General features: G+C 43.9%; 1 protein-coding gene across 1 annotated transcript; it reads right to left on the bottom strand.

The window, feature by feature from the left end:
* Nucleotides 1-107: 107 nt before the first annotated feature.
* On the bottom strand, nt 108-22,023 carry FAM234B (family with sequence similarity 234 member B). Its single transcript, XM_021552693.3, has 13 exons — nt 21,942-22,023; nt 16,011-16,403; nt 14,970-15,068; nt 12,557-12,745; nt 10,587-10,717; nt 9,740-9,887; nt 9,255-9,396; nt 8,501-8,644; nt 5,067-5,148; nt 4,682-4,837; nt 3,947-4,064; nt 2,562-2,788; nt 108-2,141 (listed from the first exon to the last, which is right to left on the bottom strand). Exons 1-13 carry the CDS (start codon nt 21,976-21,978, stop codon nt 2,136-2,138), a joined length of 1,872 nt encoding a protein of 623 aa, XP_021408368.1. The 5' UTR covers nt 21,979-22,023; the 3' UTR covers nt 108-2,135.
* Between the last annotated feature and the right edge of the window lie 3,757 nt (nt 22,024-25,780).

The following is a 25,780-nucleotide window of genomic DNA, read 5'->3' as shown; positions in this document are numbered from 1 at the left end:
TGCTCCTTTTTTTCCATTGTAAAAATATTGCAAACAACCCCTAAATCAAAACCCCAAGCAAACTCATCATCTTTCAAAGGTGAAACACTGGTTTACATGACACACGATGCTGTACACAGTATTTATTTTGTTTCACTGCAGTTCAAATACATTTTTCCAACAATATACAGACAGACTCTTTATTCACAGTGGGGGTGGGGTGGGGGTGTGGGCAGGGTGAATTCACATTAGGGAGGAGCTAACACCACTGCTCTTGAATATCAGTTCTCTCAGGAAGAATCTCAGAAGAGTAACTACTTAGGTAACAGCCGATGCACCTTTCCCAGCAAGGTGGTGGCTGGACAGGAGGGAAGAAGCGCTCCTGTTTAATCCCTCATACGTTACTGGTCCTCACACTTTCAGTCCTATTATGCAGCTCTATTAACTGACATTAGCTCTATTATAAACACTAAACCCTGTCTGGAGGAAAATGCCAGGCCTACAGCCATTGCTACAGTTGTGCTAATATATACAAAGCTATTTACACAAAAATACCATTAAACATATACAAACTGTTCACAGCTCTGACATTAGGAGATCAGGGCCCAAAGACCAGCCTTGGGGCTTGCAGCTAAACCTGAAGGGCTATCCTGGAAGCTTTATATAGAAATGTGGGATGATGGAAAGGGTAATACAGCAAAGAGAGGTGTCAAGGGCCCAGGAGACCAAACCTATGGCTAATATGCCCATCTGGAAGGAGGGTCAAAGTCTGCTGTCACCTCATAACTCATGGGGAAATGTGGGGAGGCTGGAAGGGCACATGCTAGATAGAAAAGTCCTTTGCAATCCTCATCTCAACCTGGCTCTGTTTAATGTCAAAGGCCAGGCTTAGAATGGCATACTAGGAAAGGAGTTCCTATATTGTTGCCCTAAACTGTGGGGAACTACCGAGGCACCAAAGTGGTTCCCTTCTATATGGTGTTTATTACTACAAGAAAATTCATACAGATGCTCCTCAAATGCAACGGAGCATGATGTCATGCTCTGGGACACAGAGTGGGACACTCCTAACACACTGTGAACAAATGTGTCCCAGGGGTAGCTTGCTCCTCCTGGAGCTGCACATAGGCCTGGACTGGCACGGGAATGGCAATATTGAGCTCAGAACAGGGTTAAAATGCACAGAAAAGCTTTCTAGTTCTGTCTCTGTCTAAACCTCTAAACCCTGGAGCAGCAGCATAAGAATTAGCTTTTCTGTGACAAGACTGAGTAACCTTTACAGTGGCAGCCAGGATCTGCTGGACCTCTTATCACAAGGGTGCTAAAAGGGGCCTCTACCCATTGGACTGCAGTGTGATGTTACAGTGACAATGTGGGTTCATACAAACCTTAAGGATGGAGAGAAATAAGCTGTGAACGCTTCACTTCTACATCACCCACATATGCCTGAACTTGGTGTCCTGAACTTGGAACTGGGAAAGAAAGACACAAGTGCAAGGGACTGGCAAATGCTGTGGAGACCATCTTTCTCAAGATCAATAATTCAGCCAGAGAACTATCTCTGTAGTTTGTTTGTGAGTCTGGCAACAGCATGGAAAAGAGAGCTGAGAGCACAGGAGAAGTCATAGATAAGACTAAACCTGCAGGAGCCAGAGGCTTCTCTTCAAAAATAAACAGATTAAGGGTGTCCTTTAGCCACAGCACTTGCTTTGACTCATCATGGCCCACTCCAGGCACAGAGCTTGTTAGACTGCTTGGGAACACTGTTTGGACATAAAAAGGTGTGTCCTAAATCTCATTCATAAATTAAACATAAAAAAAATATACATACATTGTATAAATTAACACACATATATATAAAGCATGATTTTATATATATATGTATATAAACTCTAAATTCACATTTCTGTGTTACCTGCAAGGAAGCATGCAAGAACAGCATACAGAGAGGGAGCTGCTGAACAAGGTTTCTCTGGTACAGAACAGGTCTGTCTAGGACAAACCTGCCTCCAGCAGCATTCCCCAGACAGCTGAAGAAAGGGGAAGTGCCTTTAGACATTCCCTCTATACAGCCGTTTTCCTCAAGATACACAGAGCAGCTTCCTGTATTCCCAATACAGGCCACAGGTCCAACCAACATCTGAGGAACCACCAGGTTACAACTGAAGAAGGAAAGGCAAACAAATGTTAAAGCCAAAATCCATTATCATCCAGTCTGGTAAAATAGTAGTTTGCAAGTCAGCAACAGAATCTGGGCACCACTATATGGAGAACCCCTGCTTGCCCATGTCAAAACAAATTATTCAGTCCCCACTCTCTGATCCCTCTGCAAGTCTCTCAGTCTCTTATGATCATCATTCCTGCTTCTTTCTAAGATCCTGTGTTGTGTTCAACTGCCTAAGTATATCTTTGCTTCACAATCTGTTCATCTTATGCCCAAAGGGGCAGCCAGTCATCTTGCAGTCATTTTGCCTCCCACCAGTCTCTTTCCATCCCAAAGAGCACCTTAACCGTGTCTGTAGGGAAGAGATCTGATGTTTTCAAAGGCCTGGATTTCATGAGGGATTCCTGCACGATCTCACCTTCTGAGGAAAGTCGGCAAACTTCATCCGGGCAAGAAATCGTCTCACTTCTCCGCGGCTGATTTTTGGAGTCCTGCTGTCCTTTAACCACACCATTCGACCTTGACTCATCATGGCCCACTTCAGGCTCAGCTTGCTGACTGAGAGAAATCCTGGCTGTTTTTCAGATGTTGCAGTTGTTGTCACAGTGATGTGAAATGCATCCTTTTGGAGATCATTAATTCCAACTGGTCCATCAGAAAAAGGCAAGAAAACAGTGGTGAGGAGTGAATGATTACGTTTCTTCCAAAAGAAATCTTATAGCCCTTACTCAGTCAAAACATCCACTAGACTGATAGTGTATTCAGTCTGACTTTACAATTCCATGTACCTTAGTTGATAAGGGAAAATTATTTTAACATTTTTCCATGGAAAGAAACTGAAATATATATCAGAAATGGAAGTGTTTGGTTCCAGGTTATGCTTCTGGGCTTGACATAGGATATGAACATATTTCAAGAATACAGCTGGCTCTCAGCTTTCCTTCCCACACATGTTAATAGCTACTCTTTACCTCTATAACACGAGAAATTTGTAAAGCAATGGCAAGTTGGGTGACTCCAGTCACTGCAGAACGATCTGTACAGTCCTCAGAAATCCTGGTTCCTTAAAAAAACCCTGTAACAATAGTATTCTATTTGTTCTTGCCTGAACTGTGTTTTTGATACAAGTCCAATTAGATGTTATTACTATGCAGCAGTTTTTCTATGCTTCCTGGCCTACTTCCCTTAGCTCTGGATGAACGGATCTTTTATCCCACACTCCCAGGCACAAGAGGCTGGTTATTTGCTGAACTGCTTTAGAAAGAGCACGGAAATTGAACAGAGACTGTGCAATCTTGTATAGATGTTAAATCCAGATTCACTTTTCCCTGAAAACACACTTATATATTTTGGATTCCCCCTTACTAAAAGAAGGAGGGAGAAGTACAACAGCTCCTATCCCAAAGAGCAAGAGATGGCCAACAAAAGCAGAAGTGTATCTGAGGTGACAGAGAAAAGTTTTTATAGTGATTTTTTTATGCGCTTCATTGAATTAAAAATAGCTCCATGGAAAGCAACACAACTTGTCTGGTGTAAAACATGCATTAAATCAAACTGAAACCTTTCATTGATTAAAGATGTAAGAAACTTTTATTTGCTTTTATTTGGATCTTTTATTTGCAAAGTAGGGGGTGGACAGGATGTTTCTTAAGAAGGAAGATGAATCTTATTTCCTATTGTTGTGCTATGTGTGGTGGACCTTAAGTGCTACCTTTAAAGGCACAACTACAGCCCATTGTTTCTCACAGCTACTTCTCTCTCTGTATTTCTAGCCTAGGTAGTTTTTCCTCCATTTTTACTCACCTGCTGAAGCAATGACTTTGTCTGTTGCATTGGTGAGGTCCAAAAGGACTGTAGGAAAAACAGGATGGAGGAGATAGAGGTGGTGCAGCCCTGGGCGCTCAGGTCTGGGACCAGGTTGCTGTTGGAATGAAAGACACAAAAACATAACAACTGCTAGCAAAGGGGAGTCTTTCTGTAAAAAAAAAAAAAAATTAAAGTTTTCTCACACTGTGTGTTTTTACATGGATCAAAGAATGAAAAACTGTGGTTTTACAAAGATTAAATCCTGAAATCCTTTTTTCCCTAAAACAGAATTTGCTCTACAACTTCTCTTTGGTAAGGTTGAAATCTAGCTCTGTCATATGCAGCTACATGGGCAAAGCTACAGTCTGGCATGTAGCTGTACAATCTGGCAGTCTGACATTTTAGTCTCCATGCCAAACTGTGTGCCTGTATGGACAGAAGGTGCACCCTGGGCTGGGAACAAATCTGCAGTTACAACTCCTCAGTGCTGCATGAAAAAATGAAATTCACAAATTTTGGGGTTTGTGGACGCAAAATTTCTGTCAACAAAGCTTTACAATTAAGAATTTGCACATAAAAACTCCTCTGTGTTCAGGCTCAGAGAAGTCAGAATGTCAGAGATGACAGCCTTCTTATATGTTAGGTTCAAGTTCAATGACAAAAGGAGTAAGAGACAGAGACTGCATGTGCTTCACAGAGAAACCTCAAAGTGAGGAAAAGATGTGTGCTCACCAGACTTCGTAACACAGGCTGCGTTTCATCAGCCCAGAAGAGAAAAACAGACTTCTTGTCCAAAGTCATGACTGAGAGTGCATCGAGTTGTTGCCTTTGCCATGGAAGTTCCTGGTTCCAAACAGGGAGGCCAGATTTGCCATCTACCACCACCACCTCAAGGCAGGGAGAGATTAAGCATTAATGTATGTCAAAGAGTGGGTATGCAGAGCCCCCTTGCAGAGGTATGGCCTGTGCTGTTCCCTTTCATGTCTGTGGCCACACTCTAATGAGTGGTCGCCAAAGAGATGGGAAAAGCAAAAGGACCAGAGAATGTTTGTCTCTTTTTACCCAACCTTCCCCACTCCTGTGCTGCCACTGCCGTCCCTGCCTTCACCTGTTTTACCTTTTTGTTCCCATCTCCAGTCTGTGCTTGCAGCATGAAGTCCAGAGTTTGGTCAGCACCAAAGTAACCTGGTACAGGCTGGCTGTAAATTTGGAAAAAGAAACACTCAGCCCCATGATAGAAAAAAACCTCATTTCATATGGAGGAAGAATAGATGCCTTTATCCTCCATTCTGCCTCTTAAACTGGCAGGATTTATCATGCTAAATAAGGTCTTTCATTTACTCAGACATATTCTGACTGTTAGGAATCATTTGTTGGTGGTTCAGAAAAGTGAAAAATGGTAAAGCGGCCCATAGTGCTTGTCAGCCATTCTTCAGAATAGTCTGTGTGGGGGGCATCACTTGATGGGCTGTGCAGACATCTGTTTATCTCTCTGTTCACTACTCTATCATTCTTTCCTTTGCATGAGAACCTCTACTATTGTTGCTATAATTATATGAAAATACCCAGCCCTTCCAAAATGCATTGGCACATTTGGCCTCCTGCAGAAAGTGGATTTCCTAGGCTGCCTTAGCTGTGTGAAATGGATTTTAACAAACTCAACATTAATGTCAGCCCATGATTCCTTGTGTTCTTACTGCTGGCAGGTTTACAAGCCTTTTTATGACCTTAAGCAGGTTAAATGAAGTCCCTTCTCGTCCTCTCACTCCTGGGTGACATAACACATTAATATCTCTCATTATAAATGTTTTCTAACCATATTCCTTGCTTTTCGCTTTCTGAGCCTTGCTTCTTGTCTTCCTTCAATTCACCGCAGCTAGATGCACAATTCTAAATAAGCACAATTGAGTCCACAAAATTCACAGAACAAGAGATTTTATGGCAAGGCAGGATCAGAGTATATCCCCTCTCCTCTTATTTATGACAGATTTCTGTATTTCACCCAATTAACCAAGTATCAGCAGGCTGGCTTTGCCTCATCTTTAATGAGATGAATTCATCACTTCTCATGACAATCAGTTCTAATGATTAATTTCACCCAAAGAAACATTCTGCATCTTCATTTTCCTGAACATAAATGGCTTTTGCTCCAAGGCACTTGTTCTTGCTATGCCTGTTAGCTTCTATTTCTTACACATGCTTATGAACTCACCTCTCAGGCTTCTCTTTGATCATATAAACTCAATAATTTATATCTTCCATGCCAAAGCATTTTTTCCAGACCTTCTCCCAGTTTATTTCCATCTTCCCCTTTAAAACATGCATGACAGAATGGTTCCTGAACAGTAATACCGCAGCACCACAGTGCCTTGACTTTATACTTACAACATCAAACATCATAATTTCCTTTACACCTTTGGCAACCAGGTGCTGCTTTCAAGGCAGTATCATGAGGCACTCCTATAGCTCAAAAGCTCTCCAGTAGCAAAAGGAAATAGCAGGCAATTCTATCCTATGACCGCAAACTCAAAACATCTCCTAAGGTGCCTCTTCTCATGGTCCCTTATGGGTTACAGTCAGTGGCAGATCCCACAAACTGAATGCACACAAGTTTAAGTACATCGGATGCTACCAATCAAGCGAAAAATCCCCTGGGCACTTTCTCAAATGAACCAGAAGGCTAGTAATTATTCTGCCCAACAGTAATCCCCCCAGCAACCTGCCATTAATCCTCTCTCATCTGAAACATCCATTTACAACACAATTTGCAACTGCTTACTCAATTTCATGGTCCCTGAACTTCACCCTTGTTTTATGACTACTGATTCTCCTTTATGGTTTTCCAGGGATCTTGTCAAAAGCTATCTGGAAATGCAGCACATCTGCAGTAGCCATGTTGGATTTCTCAGAAATTATTCCCACAGGTCTGGACTCAGTCTGACTGGATGAAGTGGTGTGCTTGGAGCAGGTTTACCCAGGAAAAGGGGTGCTCACAGCTGGCTTTGTAAGCTTTTTCTAACAAGGAATTGAGTCTGTTAGACTCTGTGGCAACATCCCTGACCTGAATTTGTCCCCAAGCCTGTGATGCTTAAGTAGAACTTAAGTTTTAAAAAAATCCCAATAAATCTCTTAATTAAATGCTTGTCCACTATACATTCAGTGTAGTAAATTTTGTCTTTCTTAACTCTGAGAAAACAGACAGTCCAGGATTTGAACACAGTGGCCTAGAACAAGAATTGCTTTCATTATTTTTCAATTATTATCCTCTACATTTATTGTACTCTGTCCCTTGGGAGGTCAGGGAATGGGAAAAAGCAGCAGTTTTGAATACTAGCTGCCCAGAGATGTTGTGAAGTCTCCGTCCTTGGAGATATTTAAAACCTGACAGCACACAGCCCTGAATAATTTGCTCTAGCTTGTCTAGAGTCTGCTTGAGCAGTTAGGTGGGATTAGGAAATACTCAGAGGTGCATTCCAACCTCAACCATACTGGTAAAGAAGTTTTCAACCCTTCTTGATCTGTGTATTCCAATTTATTACTGCATCCATTTAGAAATTTCTTGTGTATAACTGATTCTACAGCACCTGTGGAGTGGCTTTGCTTAGTCAGTACACACCCTTTAAACTCGATGCCAGACACATTCAGAAGTCTGCAGACTGTGGACTCAAAACACTTCTAGTCCATTTCCTTTCCCTATAGCATGATCAACTAGCCATAACTCATTCCTAAAGTCATGGCTTATGTCACCCATCAGTTCTCAAGAATGTGGACATAACCTGAATATCAAAGATAGCTGAACACATTTTTTTTTTTTTATCCCTTAATGAGGTTCCAATGCCTTCTTCCTGTTTATGCTCTTGACAGCTGGGTAACACAGAGCTGAGAGATGCTCTCTTTATTCTCAATATTAGAGCAAGCAATTGTTTCCCATGTAATTTCCCTCAATTGTGCCCAAATGCCCTTTGCAAATATTTAATACTGGGCAAGCTGAAATTGCTGGTTATTACCAACCCACAAGATCTGGAAAATTACTTAAGTTCAATGTGTGAAATTAGAGGATGAGCAGTATTATTTTAAGGTTTACATTTAGTATAGATGGTGTGCTGACTGTCATCATAATGTAATTTTCAACTTTCAAGGAACATTAAGGTTTCTGGGCCATAGTCATTCACCTGCTGTAAATTCTTAACATTGCTAATGTAACTCATCCTCTCCACTGAAGCCCTGGACAGCAAGTGGGCTTAATGACACATCAGCAATCCACTGAATTCCAATGTCTCATCCTTCCCACTACTTCAATGTTGGGTATCTGAATCAAGCCCCTTATTTGTGATCACTCATAAGCACACCGCTCAAATTCCCAGTCTTCTGTTCCTTGCTCCCCATGCCCTTCTCACTTGGCTCAACAACATGCACCTCCAGTACTTAGATTCCTCTTCAGACTTGGAGAATTACTGTCAATTGCTTTCTAAGGAACACATGTGCTTAGAACTGAAAGTTGGGAAATGGAACGGGAAGAAATAGTACAGAAAAATGTTCCCAGCAAGTAACCTGCTGATATTCTGCAGCTCCAGGGTCCAGCGGCGCTCCAGGTCCTGTCCCCTCAGCAGAATCAAGCTCTCTTTGGTTGTGATGAGCAGGTTGCTGCAGTTTGTGTCAGGTGTCTTCACTGTCTGCAGAAAGTCAACACCCCCACTGGGACAAATGGAAAACAGAGAAGATCAAAGTTTGTATCTGTAAATCTCAGCACTAGCTGCCTGTCCACATGGCAATTCCTACAAAAGATGTGAACTATACTTGGCGAAGTCCATTTTTTCCCCAGTGATGTGGGTTCCTCAGTTAAGTAAGCTAAATTCAAATGTGGAGTCTTCTGAATATCATGAGTTACTATAAAAAGCATGAAGTTTGCGAGTTCACATTTGCTCCCTCCCTTTATTCCTATCAAGGCCTGCCCCACAGTTTGGCAGTAAAGAATGAGCTGAGAAATCCAGGCCCACACAGACCGAGCTCCCCAAAGAGACTCCATTAGCTGGGAACACCTCTATTTTTCCCTTCAGCAGTGCATACAGGGCTGAAGAAAGGAACAAGGAGAATCTAAGGACTCCCTTTTATTATACTCTGCACTTCTATGGCTAGGACAACCAGAGGACAGGGAGGAAATTACAGGTTCCCCACAGTATTCCCCAGTTATTAACTGGACAATAAAGAGAAGGACAGTATTGAAGTAGAAGCAACCACTTCTAGGAGCACTAATAAGTGCCTACCCTTCCCTTCCTCTCCCAGAAGGAGCAAGTCCATCTTCTACCTGTAAATGTCAATGAGCTCTGACAGGTTGACAGATCTGCGCTTTTCCCACTCTGGCTCCTCCTGCTGCAGCATTGCAGGAAAGTTGTCCCGGTTTCTAGCTTGGGTAAAGATATCCCTCAGGGCAACTGCTTGAATATTACCTGCCAGGAAGAGTAAAGATGAAGAGTCCTGACTGCAAAAGATAACCCAGTAGAACAGAGGGTAATTGGGACCACTGCAGTTGTGGTAGAAGGCAATGAAATGCTCAGAGCTGGAACTTCCCTGGCATGATGTGCCTTTGGGAAACTCCAAAGTATTTGAGTCTAGCAGCTATTGGTGCTCCTGTACTTTTCCACACCATGGCAGTGAGATTTATGCTTTTGCCCTCTTAGATTTTACAGCAGAAGGCATGGCACAAGTATCCAGGGACATTCTGGGCCATTTTAGGTAAAACAAATGCTTTCTTAGGAAGGTGAAGTGCTGCAGAGGCGAGGTACATCTTACCAAAACCAAACAGGATGTAGATGGCTCCCCGGCTGGTGATGTGGACTTGGGGGCCAATCACTTTCCCTTCTCCATTGGTGCTGTACCTGACAGGCCCACCCAAAGCAGTTCCAGTCTTTCCTGATACCAAGATGAAAACCACATCAGGCTGCAAGGAGAAAGAAGCAGGGATTTTTATCAGTGCTTTCAAGCACCTCTGCACTCAGAATCTTCTCCCAACCCCACAGCATGAAGCTGCATTGATAATTTCTCCCTCAGCAAGGTCTAGATAGTGCTTGCTCTCTCCTTGCTCAGTCTGGCTTCCTGGACATCTTACATTCATGTTTTTCTCTTGACACAAATACATCAAATATGAAAAGGAATTCAAAAATCTGAGCTCCTCTAACAAAATCTATGTTAGAATTGTGGAGAGGGATGAGCATAAAGGAAATCTGCATCACAATTAATCACACAGTTAATCTGAATTAATTAATAAAATAAAGTATTTATTTCTTTTGGATAAGCTAAATGCTCCTTTCTCCAGAGATCCATCTCTACACTGTTGCTAAACATTCACTTCCAGCCACACATTCACTGAACAGAAACAGATAATTCTCAAGTCTCAGTCAGGTGCAAATAATGACCCTTCTGTTCATTCCCAGCTGTCAAGAATGCAGGTAGTGTCATTATTGTTTGATCTCACTGCTCTGAGCTACTGGAATTAAAAAGGTGCTTTTCAGAAAATACAAGGGAATGAAAATCAGGGGCTCTTGCAGCTCTGGTTACAGTCCTTCCACATCAATCTGTTTTTATCTCTACACAAATAGTAAAGGTCCTTCCAAACCTTGACTGGGGATGTGCTGTGTACCTGTGTCACTTTGAGAGCCAGAACAACAATATCCCTAATCCCATCTCCATCTACATCTGGAAGAGTTGCAGCTGGTGCAGCCAGGATCCCACTTGAAAGATGAATGGAGTTCAGTGTCCAGATGGTCTTGCCTGTGGAAAGAACAGGATAAAAGAGACACGTACTTGGGGAACCAGAGGGCATCCCCAGAGGGCTCCAAAAAACCTTCTTGAAAAGGGAGCAAGAGAAATTATTTCTCCCATTCTGTGTGAAGGGGACAGACATATCTACAAACTGAGACAAACTGCAGTGGGAAGCAAAATTCTTCTCCCAGCATTTCTCTAGATTGCCTTTGAGTCAGGCCTCAAGTCCTGTTGTGCTTCCTTCTTAGCATCTCTTTAAAAGACCTTAGCCCTAAATAATTTCTGAAGTAGCAGAGAATATTTAAGATTCACTTTACAAAGGAGAATCCAAATGAGAGTGCTGCTCTGCAGGACAGCAGTTGTTTGCCTCAGCCAGCAGTAAAGGCTAGGTAGATGTGAGGAAACAGATGGACAGTTCTAATATTCAGAGTGCAAATCTGTATCTCAGTTGAATTCCCAGCAGCAAATTACCACTCCAGCATGACATGTTCACTCCACCTCAGGGGGAAAGTATGTTAACAGACGTGATGTCAAATGGTTCAGCAGTCCAGCACGGACCCAGCTAGAAACACAGTAAAACCAGACTTGCAAACTTGCAAATAAACAGCAAAAAAAAGACAACAATTAAATTTGATACTTCTACTTTTTCATCATTATTTTGCCAACACTTCTGCTTTTTCAATCTTTAAAAATTGCTGCTCCTCTGTAGGATAAGGTTTGCCCCTGAATGACAAAGTAAACCAAGAGCCAAACTTGTACATTGCTATTGCTGGTAAAGGAGGCAGCTCACAGCCCTGACTATGCAAATACTGTGCAAGTAACCAGGCCCCTAAAAGCATTTGAAAAGTGAGGGAAGACAGCTGGGGGTAAAATTAGAGGAAACTTGAGAAGTTATATTCCCATCCTAACAGAAGTTCTAATCGTATGGAAGTTATAGGGTAAAATACAGTTGCTGCTCCCTGGATGGAATGTGATTGGCATGCCCAAAACCTATTCCACCATGACTCCACACACCCACAATCTACAACCATAGCACCTGCTAAAGGGGATGGAACAAAGGCGTGGGAATGCCACGGTGGGACGGTAGAAATCCTTGCCGGGAGGGGAACTAAATGATCCTTTACAGCTGATAAACAGCACAGCACCTGTCAGCCAGGGGAGACAGGAGAAGGTGTCTTGCTGCTGAGCCAGCAACTGTGGTGAAATTGTTGGATGAACTGGGTTAATTAAAACCTAACTATATTAACACACACCTCCATCCCAAAGTTACCTGCCGTCAAGGTACCTTTTGGTTGATTCCAAAAGAAACTCTATACCTGCCTATGACTATTTCTGCCAATGAATTAATGTGGGAGAACAAATAGCAATCAGAGAATGAAGGTGCATATGATCAAGTGATTAAAAATGCAATCACATCTAATCAATTCAACTATGGGCCTAACTTCTCTGCAAGGTTTCCCGGATGTTGTGTGTATATCCTTATGTAACTTCTCCAAGAATGCTGTTCAGCTTTTCTGTGCTGTTAGGTAGGTCCTGAGTTGTACCAGCAGCTCAATGCTAATAAGAACAGACTTTACATATTCTTTATGACATGGGGATGCTACAGGATAAGATTAACACTTTGAAATATTCTAAGATGTAGAACAAAGATGCTGCCACAGAGATGAAATGTTTTGGATTCTCTTATCCTATGTAACTAGGAACGCATTACTGTTTTGACTCCATTTCACGTGTCATGAAGTAATAGCCACCATGATGTGCCAGAACCAAATTATTCATGCTTATTAGTCCTTTAAAGTAAACAAAAAAGCAACAGCATATTTCTAATGTGCCGGTAGTTGACTTTACCTGTGGAGGCACTGAGAAGACTGAGGAATTTTGATGTTCCTGTAACAAGGCAGACAGGCCCTGCAGCTGCCCCCAGTGACAGCCCATTGCACTGCACACTTTGTGTCTCCTCTGGAAGCTGGATGGACCACAAGGTGCTGCCATTCATACCAGAAAGTGCCACCACAGTTACGGAGGGTCTAGAGACACCTAGAAGAAGCAGGAAAGAGAGAATGTAATCCCTTGGTTTCAGAGGGATTACTATGACCACATTGCCTTGGGTCCTTGTGCTGGAAATCCAGCTCTAACTCCTGGAGCTGAGCAGTTCAAGAGACAAATCCGCACTGCCTGAAAGCAAAGGTCAAATATCACCTCATGGCTGAATTTCTCCACTGCAGAGCTTAGCAGTGATCTCCAAACAAGATCAGCTGAAAATCAACAGCCCAGAAAATCATGAAAACCTGAGCTCATAGCAAGAAATATGGCCAGCTAGGCAGAGAGAAACAAGTTCCTGGGGACAATGTGCTAACTTGTGGTGTCTTCCCCCTGTGAAATTTACTGTTGTCAAATCAGGCTGATTATTCTGAACCCCTCTCCCTTAACAAAACAGCTAGCACCAAGGGGAAATCTTAACTGACTCCCAAGGAAGATGTCACCTCACATAAAAGTCCTGGTTTGTAATTCTGGAGAACAGAAAGTGATTGGTGGTCTGAGAGCTCTTTCCTTTGTTTTCCAAAGGAGTTTCATTATTGTGAAAAACAGACTGAATGCAACCAATTGGTGGAACTTGGCATTCTTTCTCCAATTCACTAGTTAGCATAAAATAATTGTAAAACGAAGTAGTCTATTCTGTTTCAATTGACTGTTGGTTCTGATTCCAAATGTGATAAACTTTTAGCTCAGCCTGCCCTCAGACTTCAGTGTGGTTATTGTAATTAATCTCCACCTAGTATCGTCATATCACAACTTAAGATGAATTCTCACACATTTCAAACTAACAACAGACCCAGCCAACTTCTGTCTTACTAGCAACACATACAACTGTGACCTGATAACACAAAGGGCATATAGGGGCCACTGGCTAAACACAAGGCTGAGTCCAGTCTCTAAATCAAACTCACTCTCTTCTCAAACTGAAAATCATGTGGCTTATGCTAAGGGGCTGCCCCAGATCATTATCTTTGTCACATTGATAGGGACAAAGAACAACTACTGAATGCAGCTCACAGCTATTCTATGTACAAGCTGGAGAAACAGTTAACAATGTCGCAGATTACTCCACTGGGTGCCTATTCCAAGCTTACCTCTACTTGGCACAGTGTGAATGCTCCAAGCACAAGCTACAGGTAGGCTGATATCCAGCTATGTGAGTTTTGGATTGTGATCTGCTTACACCTGTTTTAGTGTCTGGCTTTTGCCTTCCAGCACAGCTATAGCCCATGATGCAACTAGGTATGATTAGTTTCATTCAGAGCATGCTGCCTATATGTGTATCTGGGTAACAATTAAAAGCAATGTAATGGCAAAAATATAGAGAGCAAGTACAACTGATATAAATGGAATACAACCTTTATGTCAACTGTATCTTCCTCTCTCACTTATTTTTTAAGTTTCTTTACAGTTTTCTCTGTCTTCATAGGTTTCTTTTTATAGGACTTGCTGTGAAATACCACAGGCCTTGCTTGGGTCATGGAGAAAGCCACCTTCCCTATCCTCTAGCAGTATCTATTACCTCTTTGAAGAGCCAAGGCATTTTGCTCCAAGAATTTTCTTCAGCTTGTACAAAGTATGCTTGCTCCCTGAATACATCTCTGAGGTGGAACAGATTTACCTGGTACCAGGCAATGCCAAGATAGGCAGATGCAGTACAGCAGGCAGCTGGGAACCTCCAGCTCAGTGCAACAGGATGCCACCGGATTTGGCAGCCCCTGTGTAATGGTGGCCAGCATCAGCAGGTTCTGCTATGCTACCTGAAGGGCGTGAGGACTAACAAAGAAAGCAAAGCAGCCAGGAGGAGGAAGCAGGGCAATACCTGCTAAACAGCCAAGCACAGTATCTTCCCCATCATCAGCCCATTATTTCTGAATTAACAGTGATTTAGAGCCTGGCAAGTATATGGAATGACCTGGAGAAAAAGGCAGTGAAGTGAGGGTGTTTCTAAAAACAAAGTGAAGTGTGTACAAATGCAGGACAAAGAGATGGAGTTACCTCAAAATAAGGTAAGGGCAAACAGATGATGCTGACCAAAAGGTATAGGAGCACAGGCTTGTAATGAAAATTTTAAGCATGACCAACCACAGGCACAGTACACCAGCCTCTGAAAAGAGCAATGCAGTGGATTTGCTGTGGCAGGGACTCTTCCTGTGTGTAAGACAAACATACAAAGGTCCATACTGACACATTAAGAGGAATGGAAAGGAGCTGCAGTGCTTACCCATGACACTGGCATTCATCAAGGCAGTGAAGACAATGAGGATGTCAGGGAGGCCATCACCGTTCACATCACACAGCTCCAGTGGGGATAACACACCACCTGCAAAAAATCAGAGTCCCTGCATGTCAAAAAGGCCACCCAGCTCATTTTTCACACTGGGAGAGGAGGGCTGGCCCAGAAATGAGACTTGTGCGTAGAAAAGCCTCACAAAGTCTGCTAAAGAACCACCAAGGGCAGGCAGCTCACACCATGGTATGATCTTTCATTGCATGAAAAGGCAGAAATGTAGCATCTGGGTCAAGGAAAGAGAAAGGAAAAATGGAGGAGCTAACAGAGAAAGATTCATGTTTCCCACTTCAATTTCTGAGGCAATGTGGAGCTATGTATCTTATGAAAAGCTTGGATTTGGAAGCCAGGGGCAGCAAGCAAGGAGGGCGAGACATATGGCAGACCTGACAGAAATTATTTCACAAAACAGTGTTACTTTATTACAAAAACCAAAATGGGAGATAGCAGTGACCCATACAGGATAACAAAAGACCTCAAATATTGATTTATGGATTCAAGCAGGACTAAAAGACAATGGAATAAGGTTAGTTAAGCTAGTTAGAAGACACAAAGACTTCTATGACTCTCCTGTCAAACACAACCACATACTTCAGCATGGAGGTACTGGTAAAGTCCAGGCTGTAGAAAGGGAGCATTTTAAAGTGGGTTGGGCCATCTCCATCTGGAACAGAGCACAACATCCAGACAAAAAGGAAGCGTGAAAGAGTCAAAATAATTTTTGATGTTGGGCAGAAACAAAATTTTGTGGCACTTTTGTAGAACAATTTTGTAATGTGCGGATGCCAGATTTCACATGTCTCAGCTTCAAGAGTGAGCAGGACACAACCACCTGTCTATTATTTTTGAGCATCTGTAGTGGAGAGGAAGGGTCTCTGCTCTGACCTGGCTCTCCCAGGTACATCTCTCCCATTGATGCCCAGCCTGGGAGCTGCCACCTCCCCCATGCCAGATGCTGTTCCTGAGGTTTCTCACCTGCTCCCTGACCTAGGTTGCGGTTCCAGGTGTTATGCAAGTCTCTAGGGGGACAGGGAATTAGAAATGCGCACACCAGCACAAGAATCATCGAGATCACCACAGTGAGCAAAAAGATCGCAGTGCGCAGGTATGGCATGAGGGAGGGAGCAGCCTTCTGCTCCAAACTCCCAGCCGTCTCTGCAGGATAACCCTCGGGTGCGCTCTCTGACGTGTGCTGCTTTGTCATCCCAACCTCCACATCCGAATCAGGGTCCTGTATCTCTTCAGGGGGGCTCTTCCCATTCTTGACCCCCCCATTCTTCTGGATGTTGAGTACAAGGTCATCTTCACTTTCATCACTGTCAGCCTGAGTGAGGGGATCATATTCCCCAAGGTCTGGGCTCTTCTTTCCTGAGAAAAAAGATGGAGACAATAAAGCATGAGTTTTTGCAGGATCTCAGTGGAGAAAAAGCTGCAGTGGAGAGTGATATAGAAGGGACGACTGAGTAGTCTGCATTTTGCATGGTTCCAAGTGAGAAGTCTGAGAGAAATGACAGGGTCTCTCTCTCCATGTTTCACAGTAGCATTTGTGGGAGAAAAGATGCTGACAGTTTATTTTCCTCAGGTAAATGTGTGTATGTGTGTGTGTGTGTGTGCACGTGTGTATACATGTATGTGCATGCTTATGACTACATGGAATTAATGGCTGATTTAATTCTTAATACTTTCTTGATTAGTAATGAAACATGAAGTCTCCCTGAAGATGAGGGAAAAGTAATTTTGCCCCTTTGGGCCAGTAACATGCTGGAAGAATCAGGCTGTTCCTCCAAGACACCACCTTCTCTGCATGGCTCAGTTCTGCGAGAGGGAATGCTCCAACCCCTGCCCGAGGCAACCACAGTGCACCTGCTCTGTTCCTGCTCCCACCAGAGCCAACAGTCTGTGTTTAGCCTGGCCAAGATAGATAACTTGGTACTGATCCCTTCAGATGGTGGTGCAGGAAAGTAGCTTAGCTTTTGGTGTCTCCTGCACAAGTGCCCAACACACACGACCTCTCCCCCAAGCCCTAGACAGCCTCAGGGAGTGTGGCAGGGGCAGGTGTAGAGGCTGGTCACATACCCTGGCCTGAGCCCAGCACCATCTGTTTATGGGCACAGAAAAGATCACGCAGACTCACTGCCCCGAGCTACGAGTGGAGGGTCACGTCTCAGGGAGCTGCCCCGTGCCACAAGGCTGGGCATGGAGCCATGGCGAATGCTCTGATGATTCCAGAGTCTCAGTCTAGTTCTCTCTCTCTCTCTCTGATTACAAGGTGGGACTTCACTATCCCAGGTATCTGTCTCATTTCCTTTTGTTTAAGGCTGATCTGAAACAGGAACTAGCTTGTGCCTGAAGATTCCTAAAGGTACATGTAAGGCATAAGTAATAAGCACAAATATGCAAACTGTAACCCCTCTCAACACTAAAATGATGGAAAGGCTTTACAAAGCAGAAATTTCAGGGCTTTCATGATTATTCTTCCTGACTAAGATAGTATACCTTACTTCTGGTTTTCCTGTTAAAGACACTCGAGTTACAGATGTAGTGTGGTACCTAGTTAGTGCAACACATCTATTTTGCATAATCTAGAGTGTACTTTGCAGCACATGTTACTTCTTCCTCATTTTTCACCCCACAAAAGGACCTTCACTTTCCCTTCATCTACCACTTACAAGTCGTACTGAGCTTCATTTTTAGGATTTAAGAAAAACTTACAATCCCACTAAAAATCAAATGCCCCCCACTAAGTGGAACAGCCAGGACAACTCATTTGCATTGAGAAGGAAATAAAAATAACCAACCCATTCACATATTTAAGACAGACTCTTCCTTTTTGAATTAGGGGCTTCTAGAAAAGACTCAAAAATCTGGTGCACATATACACTCCAAAAAGCAGTTCCTTGTGAAGGCAGGAACCAAGAGATACTGCATTCCTATGGTTCAGTCTGGTGTATCCCTGTGACACACTGCATTGTTTCACATAGGTCTGCTCTAAACATACGCTCAAAGTGTGGGTTTTTGAGGAAGTCTTGGTAACCTTGGCTCCATCCTGTAAGTGCACAGAAGGCCACTGACCCTGGTGGCACACAACTCTCTGCTCAGAGGTTGCAATGTAATTTCACAGGTGTGTAATTCTGTAGGTTGTGCTAAAAAGTGACTGAAAGACTACTGAGTTGAAACAGAAAATTCCAGAGAGGTCTTGCTGCCAAGGTACTTGCAGCTTCTCTCAACAGATCCAGATGTGCCAGTTCAAGCCAGGTCAGAATGGCATGAAAAATAAACATGGCTGGCCCAAGAGTAAATGGCATTAAGCCTGGGAAGTCAAAGTCAGACAGCTGTGTTAACTAGACTGCTGCTGATTTTGGAAACTGGTGGCCTTTGAGTAAAACCACTCAAAGAATAATAATGCTTCACATATACTATGTTTTGTTTAATTATTTTAATTTCAGTCAACCAAAAGACTGGAACCTGCTGTTCATCCCTGATGCAGCTGAAAGAATTGGTATCAATTAAATTTATCTGGAAGTTTTGTTCTGGATCCCTTTCTGGAGACAGAAAGGACCTTGAAAATATGGCTCACCCACTCCTTGAACTTGCAGGGACTGAGATGCCAGCAACATCAGCAGTGGTATCAACCACAACCTGTAACAGGAACACTTGTCCTACTGAGAACCACTGATCAGCGGCTAGAAAACAGCTACTACACAGTAGTGACAGCTTCTCATGATCTACATAGTTAAGAATCTGGAGAAGTATAGGAGAGCTATAAGACAAAGAGCTGCTCAGTCTTAATTCATGCCTATCAGAAGCCAGCACTCCTTTGACCTATCTTTCCCCAAAAGGTTATCCAACAAACCCACAAAGCACAGCCATTCAGTAAACTCAGGCATAAAGTGCCCTGCAGTGGTTTTGTATTTTTTTTTTTTAAAGCCAAAAGGAGGGAAGATATTGTCCTTTAAGAAGGGCTGTTGGAGCACTCATCTAGCACATTGGGTAAAACCCAATTATATAGCTCACCTCAGAGGATTCAAACACTTATCTCCAACTGTTCAGAGAGAACCTTAACCAATCTGTAGGTGTTTTGGGAATGAGTTTGGAATGCTGGTAAGCATGTGCTCAGCTCAGTCTCCCAAGACTGTTCTGTGGCACAGAGAACATGTAACTCATGATTCAGCTGGCTGGAAAGAGAGCAGAAGGACCATGACTCCTCGTCCACTTGCTGTGGATGGAAGGATAATACACCCAGCTTTCACTAATCACTCCCAGATGATTTTTCAGCAGAAAAACACAAACAAACATAAAAAGCAGTACAGAATGTGTGAAAACACAGGCAGTCTTACACCTTTTAGAGAATGATGATTTATTTTTAAGTGCTTCAGAAGCCAAATTCTTTCCTTTCTGGTCAACAACAAGGCTCAGGCTGGAGGAAAACAGTTTGTCCATCAACAGAAAGCTAAAACTGCCTCTGTAGCAAGCAATCAGCTGTCACGGAATACACACAGCTTTCAGTTTTCTATCATGGAAGTAGAAATGGTAAGATCTGAGCTGACCTCTTCGTGAAACTCTCACCATATATCCTGAAAGGATAACCACTGTGTAGCCTTCATGAGAAATTAGTCTCTGTGCTAAAGCAAGCTGCAGTTCTGTGGCCTTATGCAGGTAACAGGTCTGTACTCACACTTTGTTATCTGTCTTCCAAAGAGACTCCAAGTGTATATAAACCTTGCATCCACTTCACAGGAGTTAGTATCAGCAAAGTCAGTTTCCTTATAGCTCTGTGTTCCCTCCTTCCTACAGGTAAAGTCAACAAAGCATCTTCTGATCTGACCTAATCTAAATCATATTCCATTTTTTCCATGGCATCAGTGATAAAACAGAGGTTCCCATTCAGTGGCCTGAATGGTTACAATCAGAGTAAGTTATTGGTCACATCACCCTGGTTTTTCTTTCTCTTTTTGCAGCCACTGGAAGAAAAAGCAAATACTGATGATAGAGGCTTTCAAAGACAGAACTGAAGGAAAAGACCCCAACTTATTGACTTTCAAGGGCAGCAGGTCTCTAAATCACACTTTATGACTTTAAAAATCCCCCATGTGTTTGTCAAATGCTATTTTCACACAGGCAACTATTGCAGTAGAAGAATGTGACCTCTCAGTGAAGAACAGACAATCATCGTGAGACCACAATCTGGAAAGAAGGTGCCCATTAGGTGATCTGTGTTGAAATGAGGTCCCAGTGGCAATAAAATATTAATTTATTGTGATGACGGCTTCAAAGATATTAATTGCAATCTTATTTTTCCTGGTTTCGACTGACGGGGAAGGCTTTTCTTTGCACTCACTTTGGAGTGATAAGAGCAGATTCTGGACTTTGGAAGAATGCAGTTTTCAGTTAATTATTCCAATGATGGCATGCTGGTTCCAGTACCTGTTATACTAATTTCATGTTCTGTTTATTTTTCTGGCAGTTGGCAGGCACCAGTCACTGGGTACTGCAGACATATCTCTAAGCCCATGAGGAGACAAGTCACCGCATATTGATTTTTAGTTAATTTAATGAGATGCAGCAAGAAAAACAGATACACCAGTAGCCTTTCTGCTTTCTCACTGCTGTTGGAAGCTGCATTTCTCAATAATTAAACACACAAGAAAGGTATGATCTCTGCAATTTAACCTGAGGATTGATGCAAGAACTGTTCTCCTAAACGCAGCTGCAAGGCCTGTTACAATCCTTTTCCAAATCAGTGTTTCCCAACAGCAAATACCAAATAGATCATGCTGGTTCCAAAGATCCCAGAAGAGATCTGCACTTCTTATTGCAGTTCCCCAGTGGTCACACCCTAATGCACACACCTACACCTACCAGTGTGCACTCATCCTAAACTGACTTCATGGTAATGTATTCCTTCCCATTTAGACAGACATATATATGTATGCATAAAACAAGGAAGAAACCAACCTGCAAACAAAATTTCTTTCAATGCGACTCAACAGACACCACATAAACTAAAAGTAATGACTCCTGGTAAGGGTTACAAAACGATGGCAGGAAGGACCTTGAAGACATTACTGTGACCTTCAGGGACTGACAGGGGAAGAAAGGATGATCAGTGCAGCCTCACAGGCTGGGGCCATGCAGGATCACTGTGGTGTGTAGTGCTAAGGAGAAGCTCACCCCAGCAGCACACAGCTGGGCCCTGTCTTTGTCCAAGGGTGTCCCAAAGGCAAAGCAGGTTAGGAAGAGCAATGAGCTCTTCCCATTGAAGTTAATGCAGTCAGGTGCATCCAACAGTACATCCAACAGCAACTAGTGTGCTCCCAAGATCTGGTCTGGCAAGGTATTTTAATTCTCTTTTAATCTCCTTACTGAAGAGAATGGCTGTTTGACTGCTGCTCACTGCACACAATAGCCCCTTATGCTTGAATATCCTTTCATCTCGCTGAAGATCTCTGACTGGAAGGTGCAGAGGCGGCAGGCAGGCTTTAAACATTTACCTGGGTAATTGCATTGGCACTTACAGAACTCCTGGCTTGCCTTCTGTGGGCAAAACTCGGCAGGAGCGGATCGGAGGGGTCTGCGCTCCCTTTGCTCCCACGCCGACCCGTCACAGGCCCGCGGCCCAGGCCCCCTCTGCCACACACGACGCCCTCCGAGCCCCCAGACGCCGCCGCGGCCCCCGCGTCCCTCGCACGGAGCCCGCCGGCCGCCCCTCACCGCCCGCACCCCGGGGCCTCTCCCCACACCGCCGCATCACTATGGCAACGCGCCCCGCAGCCCTCAGGCAGCGGCACCGCGCCTCCCGCCATCAGGGCTGCCCTGGCCGCGGCTGCGCCTGCACGGCCCGGCCTGGCCCGGCCCGGCCCGGCCCGGCGCGGCGGTCGGTCCGTCCCGCGGGCGCGCAGCCCTTACCCGGCAGCTTCAGCGCCCGGGACAGCACCGTAGCCATGCTGGACGCGGCAGTGCGCTCGCGCGCCGCCCCGCGCCCCGCGCCGCCCCGCGGCCTGCTGGGAATTGTAGTTCCCCGGCGGGAGAGGAGCGGGCCCTTCGTGCCGCTGGGGAGCGGGAGCCGCAGAGACCGCGGGGCCGGCCGGGCCGGGCCGGTGGCAGCGAGCCGTGACCGAGGGCAGCCCGATCTCCGCAGCCTGCGCGACTGTATGGGCGCAGACAGATGGAAAATAGGCTTGCCATCCTAAGTGGTTTGCACAGAAAGTGTCACTCCCTTAAATTGTTGTTGCTATAAATATATGCCTTCATTCTTGGACAGTTTTGGTTAGAAAAAATCTGGTTTATTTTATTTTATTTTATTTTATTTTATTTTATTTTATTTTATTTTATTTTATTTTATTTTATTTTATTTTATTTTATTTCATTTCATTTTATTTCATTTTATTTCATTTTATTTCATTTTATTGTTGTCATTGATTAATTGCAGAAGATGGCCAGGTTGTTTTTCAAAGCTATCCTCAGTCGTCACCACAGCCTTCCGAGGTGAGTGAATATGTGAACTCTCCCTTTCCCACAAGAGGGGAAGTTGAGCAAGGAGGGTTTTGTGGCTTCCCCAAAGCCACAAGGCTTCCTGATTCCACATGGACCCTGGAACACCACCACTTCTTCAAATCACGATTTGTGTGAGAACGCACAAGGCAACGTTCTCCATCACTGAATGAGAGGAAGGAGTACTGACCAAATGCATCAAAAGAGACTCCGCTTGGCTAATGAACACGTCACATTTCCTCAGCATCTGCTGCTGCTCTTGCTTTCCCTGTTTCAGGTGCTGTTTCTGCAAATAATATAGCCACTCTTTCATGTCCTGCTCTGTTCTGGAACACCTTGAATTGTAACAGTAAGGAGCAGAAGAGAGACACCAAGTGGTCTAGTTGATGAAGAGAGGTCTTTTTTATTTTTCAGATATGAACAGGAAAAAGAATAGTTCTGATCCAAAGTCTTTGGTACCAGAGGGCTTTTTTCCACTGATGTCATCAGGCTTCAGAAAGAGATCTTCCTGAGAGCACAGCACTTGTGGGGGCAGTCCCAGGTGGCAAACTCTGGAAAAGCCATCACAATTGTTGTTATTCTTTCCCTTCCAGGTCTTTCTGAACAAAAAGTCTTTCTGTTCCATATGCCATTTCCTGTCCTCCAGGCTTTGATTTAAGAGCAATGACAGTCCTGTATCTATGTAAATATTTACAGGATATATCCTGGATCCTTTTCAAGTCTCAGTTAGCAAAGCCTGTGATAGACAGGGCAAGAGCTGTCCAGCAAAGTGACTCCTTCTAAGAAAATGCTTCTGGTACCAATTAGAGCTGGGAGCAAAGGAATGGTAGAAAACAGCCAGAAACAGGAACTGGGATGTCTGCTGTCCTCATTTGTGATCTTCTAACATCTGGCACACACACATACACTGCAAAAGCCCATAGTTTGCTATGATTTTACATTTGTGGTGCAGCATAGCCCACTCTTAATTCCATGTGTCCCCACAAAAATGGCTTGTTCCCCAAGCCCAGAGTTCTCTGTGAGGCTAATGGATTGCAAGGACAAGTGAATTGTGGTTAAACTGATGCTTTTGAGGAACATATGACTAAGCAATATGTTCAGAGGATTTAATGATTTGCAAAGCATGAGAAATTAAGTTTTCCTTCTTTACGCTGTGAATATAAGCTGATTTGCATATAAATTGGACCTGCCAAGTGTTTGAATATCAATCAAAAAGTTGCAAATAGTTCATTAATTTATGTGAATGTCACTGTTCATTTTATTTATCTTTTTTTCCAAAGCAGTTTGAAAATGCCAGATGCTGAAAAGTTACATACTTGGGGTTAGGCTTAAGAGCTTTGTGTAGACAATGTGGTCATTTAGAAAAACGTTTCAAGCCAAAAAGCGTGAAAACACACAGCCACCAGCCCCTAATCAGTGTTAAGCCTGTGTCACCCCTTGCTTCTTCCTGCCTGTCTGTCATAGACTACAGCCTTTTCCAGCCTGCCCATGCTGAAACCTCTGATTGCTCCTTGACCCTGAAAGGAGCTGCATGGAACGCTGCTATTGAAGGTTCTCAAGCTGGAGAAGGTCACTCGTGCAGAGCTGCACAATGGAGTGGTTTCACACACAGCTCTGGTGAAAGCTCAGAGGGCAGTTGCCTCCTGACTAGCTGCTGGGCCAGGAGCTGTTCCCAGCTGTACCTTTTCCCAGATGTCCAGAGGGAAGAAATAACCTGTATCTTTGCATTCCTACTAGTGTTAAGCCAATGTTTTCACCCGTTTTGTTCATCCCATCCTTCTAGTCTGCATGGCTACATGGCAAGGCCAGGAACACCATCCTCTTTCCTCCTGTGCCTGGCTGAGTCCTTCCGTGACAGAGCTGTCACACAGGAGTAGACATTGCAATAAACAGGAAATGCTTGTTCAAACAACAAAATAAATATAATCAAGCAGTGAAGGATAACAGTAAGAAAAAATAAAGGCAAGTAAACCCAGGAAAAGTGATAATAACATTTCTAGCAGGTGCAAAACGGCACACTTCAGGAAGTTTTAAATAATGCAGACGACCATGGAGTTTCTAATGAACCCATGCAGTAAAGCCAAGACCAGTTCACCCTAGCATGAGAAAGATGGTCAGAACTGTGCAAAAATGTCAGCTGTGCAGCACCTGAGATTGCAGGATGTGCCCACATGCTGCCTTTATGGGGTGTGTTAGTTGAGGGAGTTATTGCAGAGAGTTGCCCCAGCCAAACTCCTGATGGGTCTATTTCTAGTCTCAGCATTGTTCTGCCAACGCTGGGCACCCTGTGGCTGAGACCCCAGAGGGAAGTGCCCAGTCCTTTATGAACTGGAAACACAATAAAGAGAAGGAGAGGGTAGGTAATAAGGTGCTGCCTTCCTTTTTATACAAAAAGGAAGGCAGCACCTGCTGCAAAATCCCACAAACTGCCCAGCAGCAAGTATACATCTTAATGTACCACTGGGAGCTGCCCTCTTCCCTCTGAGCAGTTGGGTCTGCCGGCACCGGGTCGATGCATGCTGTGAAGTGCCATCAGGTTTGCTCACCCAAACTCTGTGTTATGCCCCCTTGGAGGGGTTCTTGCTTGGAGCATTCAAGCTGGTGTCCCCGTCTCACACTGACCATCAGCAGTTTGCTTCCTCTTGGCAGGCAGATGCAAAGGCGTAACAGGACCGTGTTTGCCACATGCTGAATGGGGAACAGCTGGAGGCAGATGATTGTTTGGGTTATTTGCCTGTTGCCTGGACATTTTGTTTGCTTGTTTGAGCCCTGAAAAAATATGTTTCCAGTTCCTCTGGAGGCTGGTCTGTGTTAAGCCTGTATATTGTGCATTGATTTTAAAAACTGGTGTTTTATAACTTTGCAAAAAAGTGTCCTGCTGTTTCAGTGGCGAGGCTCCATGAATAAGTCAGTCTTCTCAGAAATTTCCCTGCCACAGAGCCAGTGGGACTGGGGGAGCAGGAGCAGTCAAAACAACATGCTTCTGGTGTCAGAGAAGCAGATATCCCTGAGTCTAGTTCCAGTGGAACCTCTCTCTTCTTGAGTGGATTTAAGTGGATGACTAAAAGATAATGCTGGCTGATGTTTGGCTGATGTTTATGGTCTGTGCTTAGAAGCCACTCAGCTTCCCTCACAATCAACTCCTCAGCTGGTTTACACCAGCATCTATTGCAATCACAATACTGCATTTTTAACTGCTCTGTCCATATCACTTGCACATATCCTCTGGTATCCACATATCCTTTTATTCTGAG

This window comes from Lonchura striata, chromosome 5 (genome assembly GCF_046129695.1).
Source record: "Lonchura striata isolate bLonStr1 chromosome 5, bLonStr1.mat, whole genome shotgun sequence".
Taxonomy (NCBI): domain Eukaryota; kingdom Metazoa; phylum Chordata; class Aves; order Passeriformes; family Estrildidae; genus Lonchura; species Lonchura striata.
The sequence above is the reverse complement of the archived record's forward strand: the minus strand, read 5'-3'. Positions and strand labels throughout refer to the sequence as shown.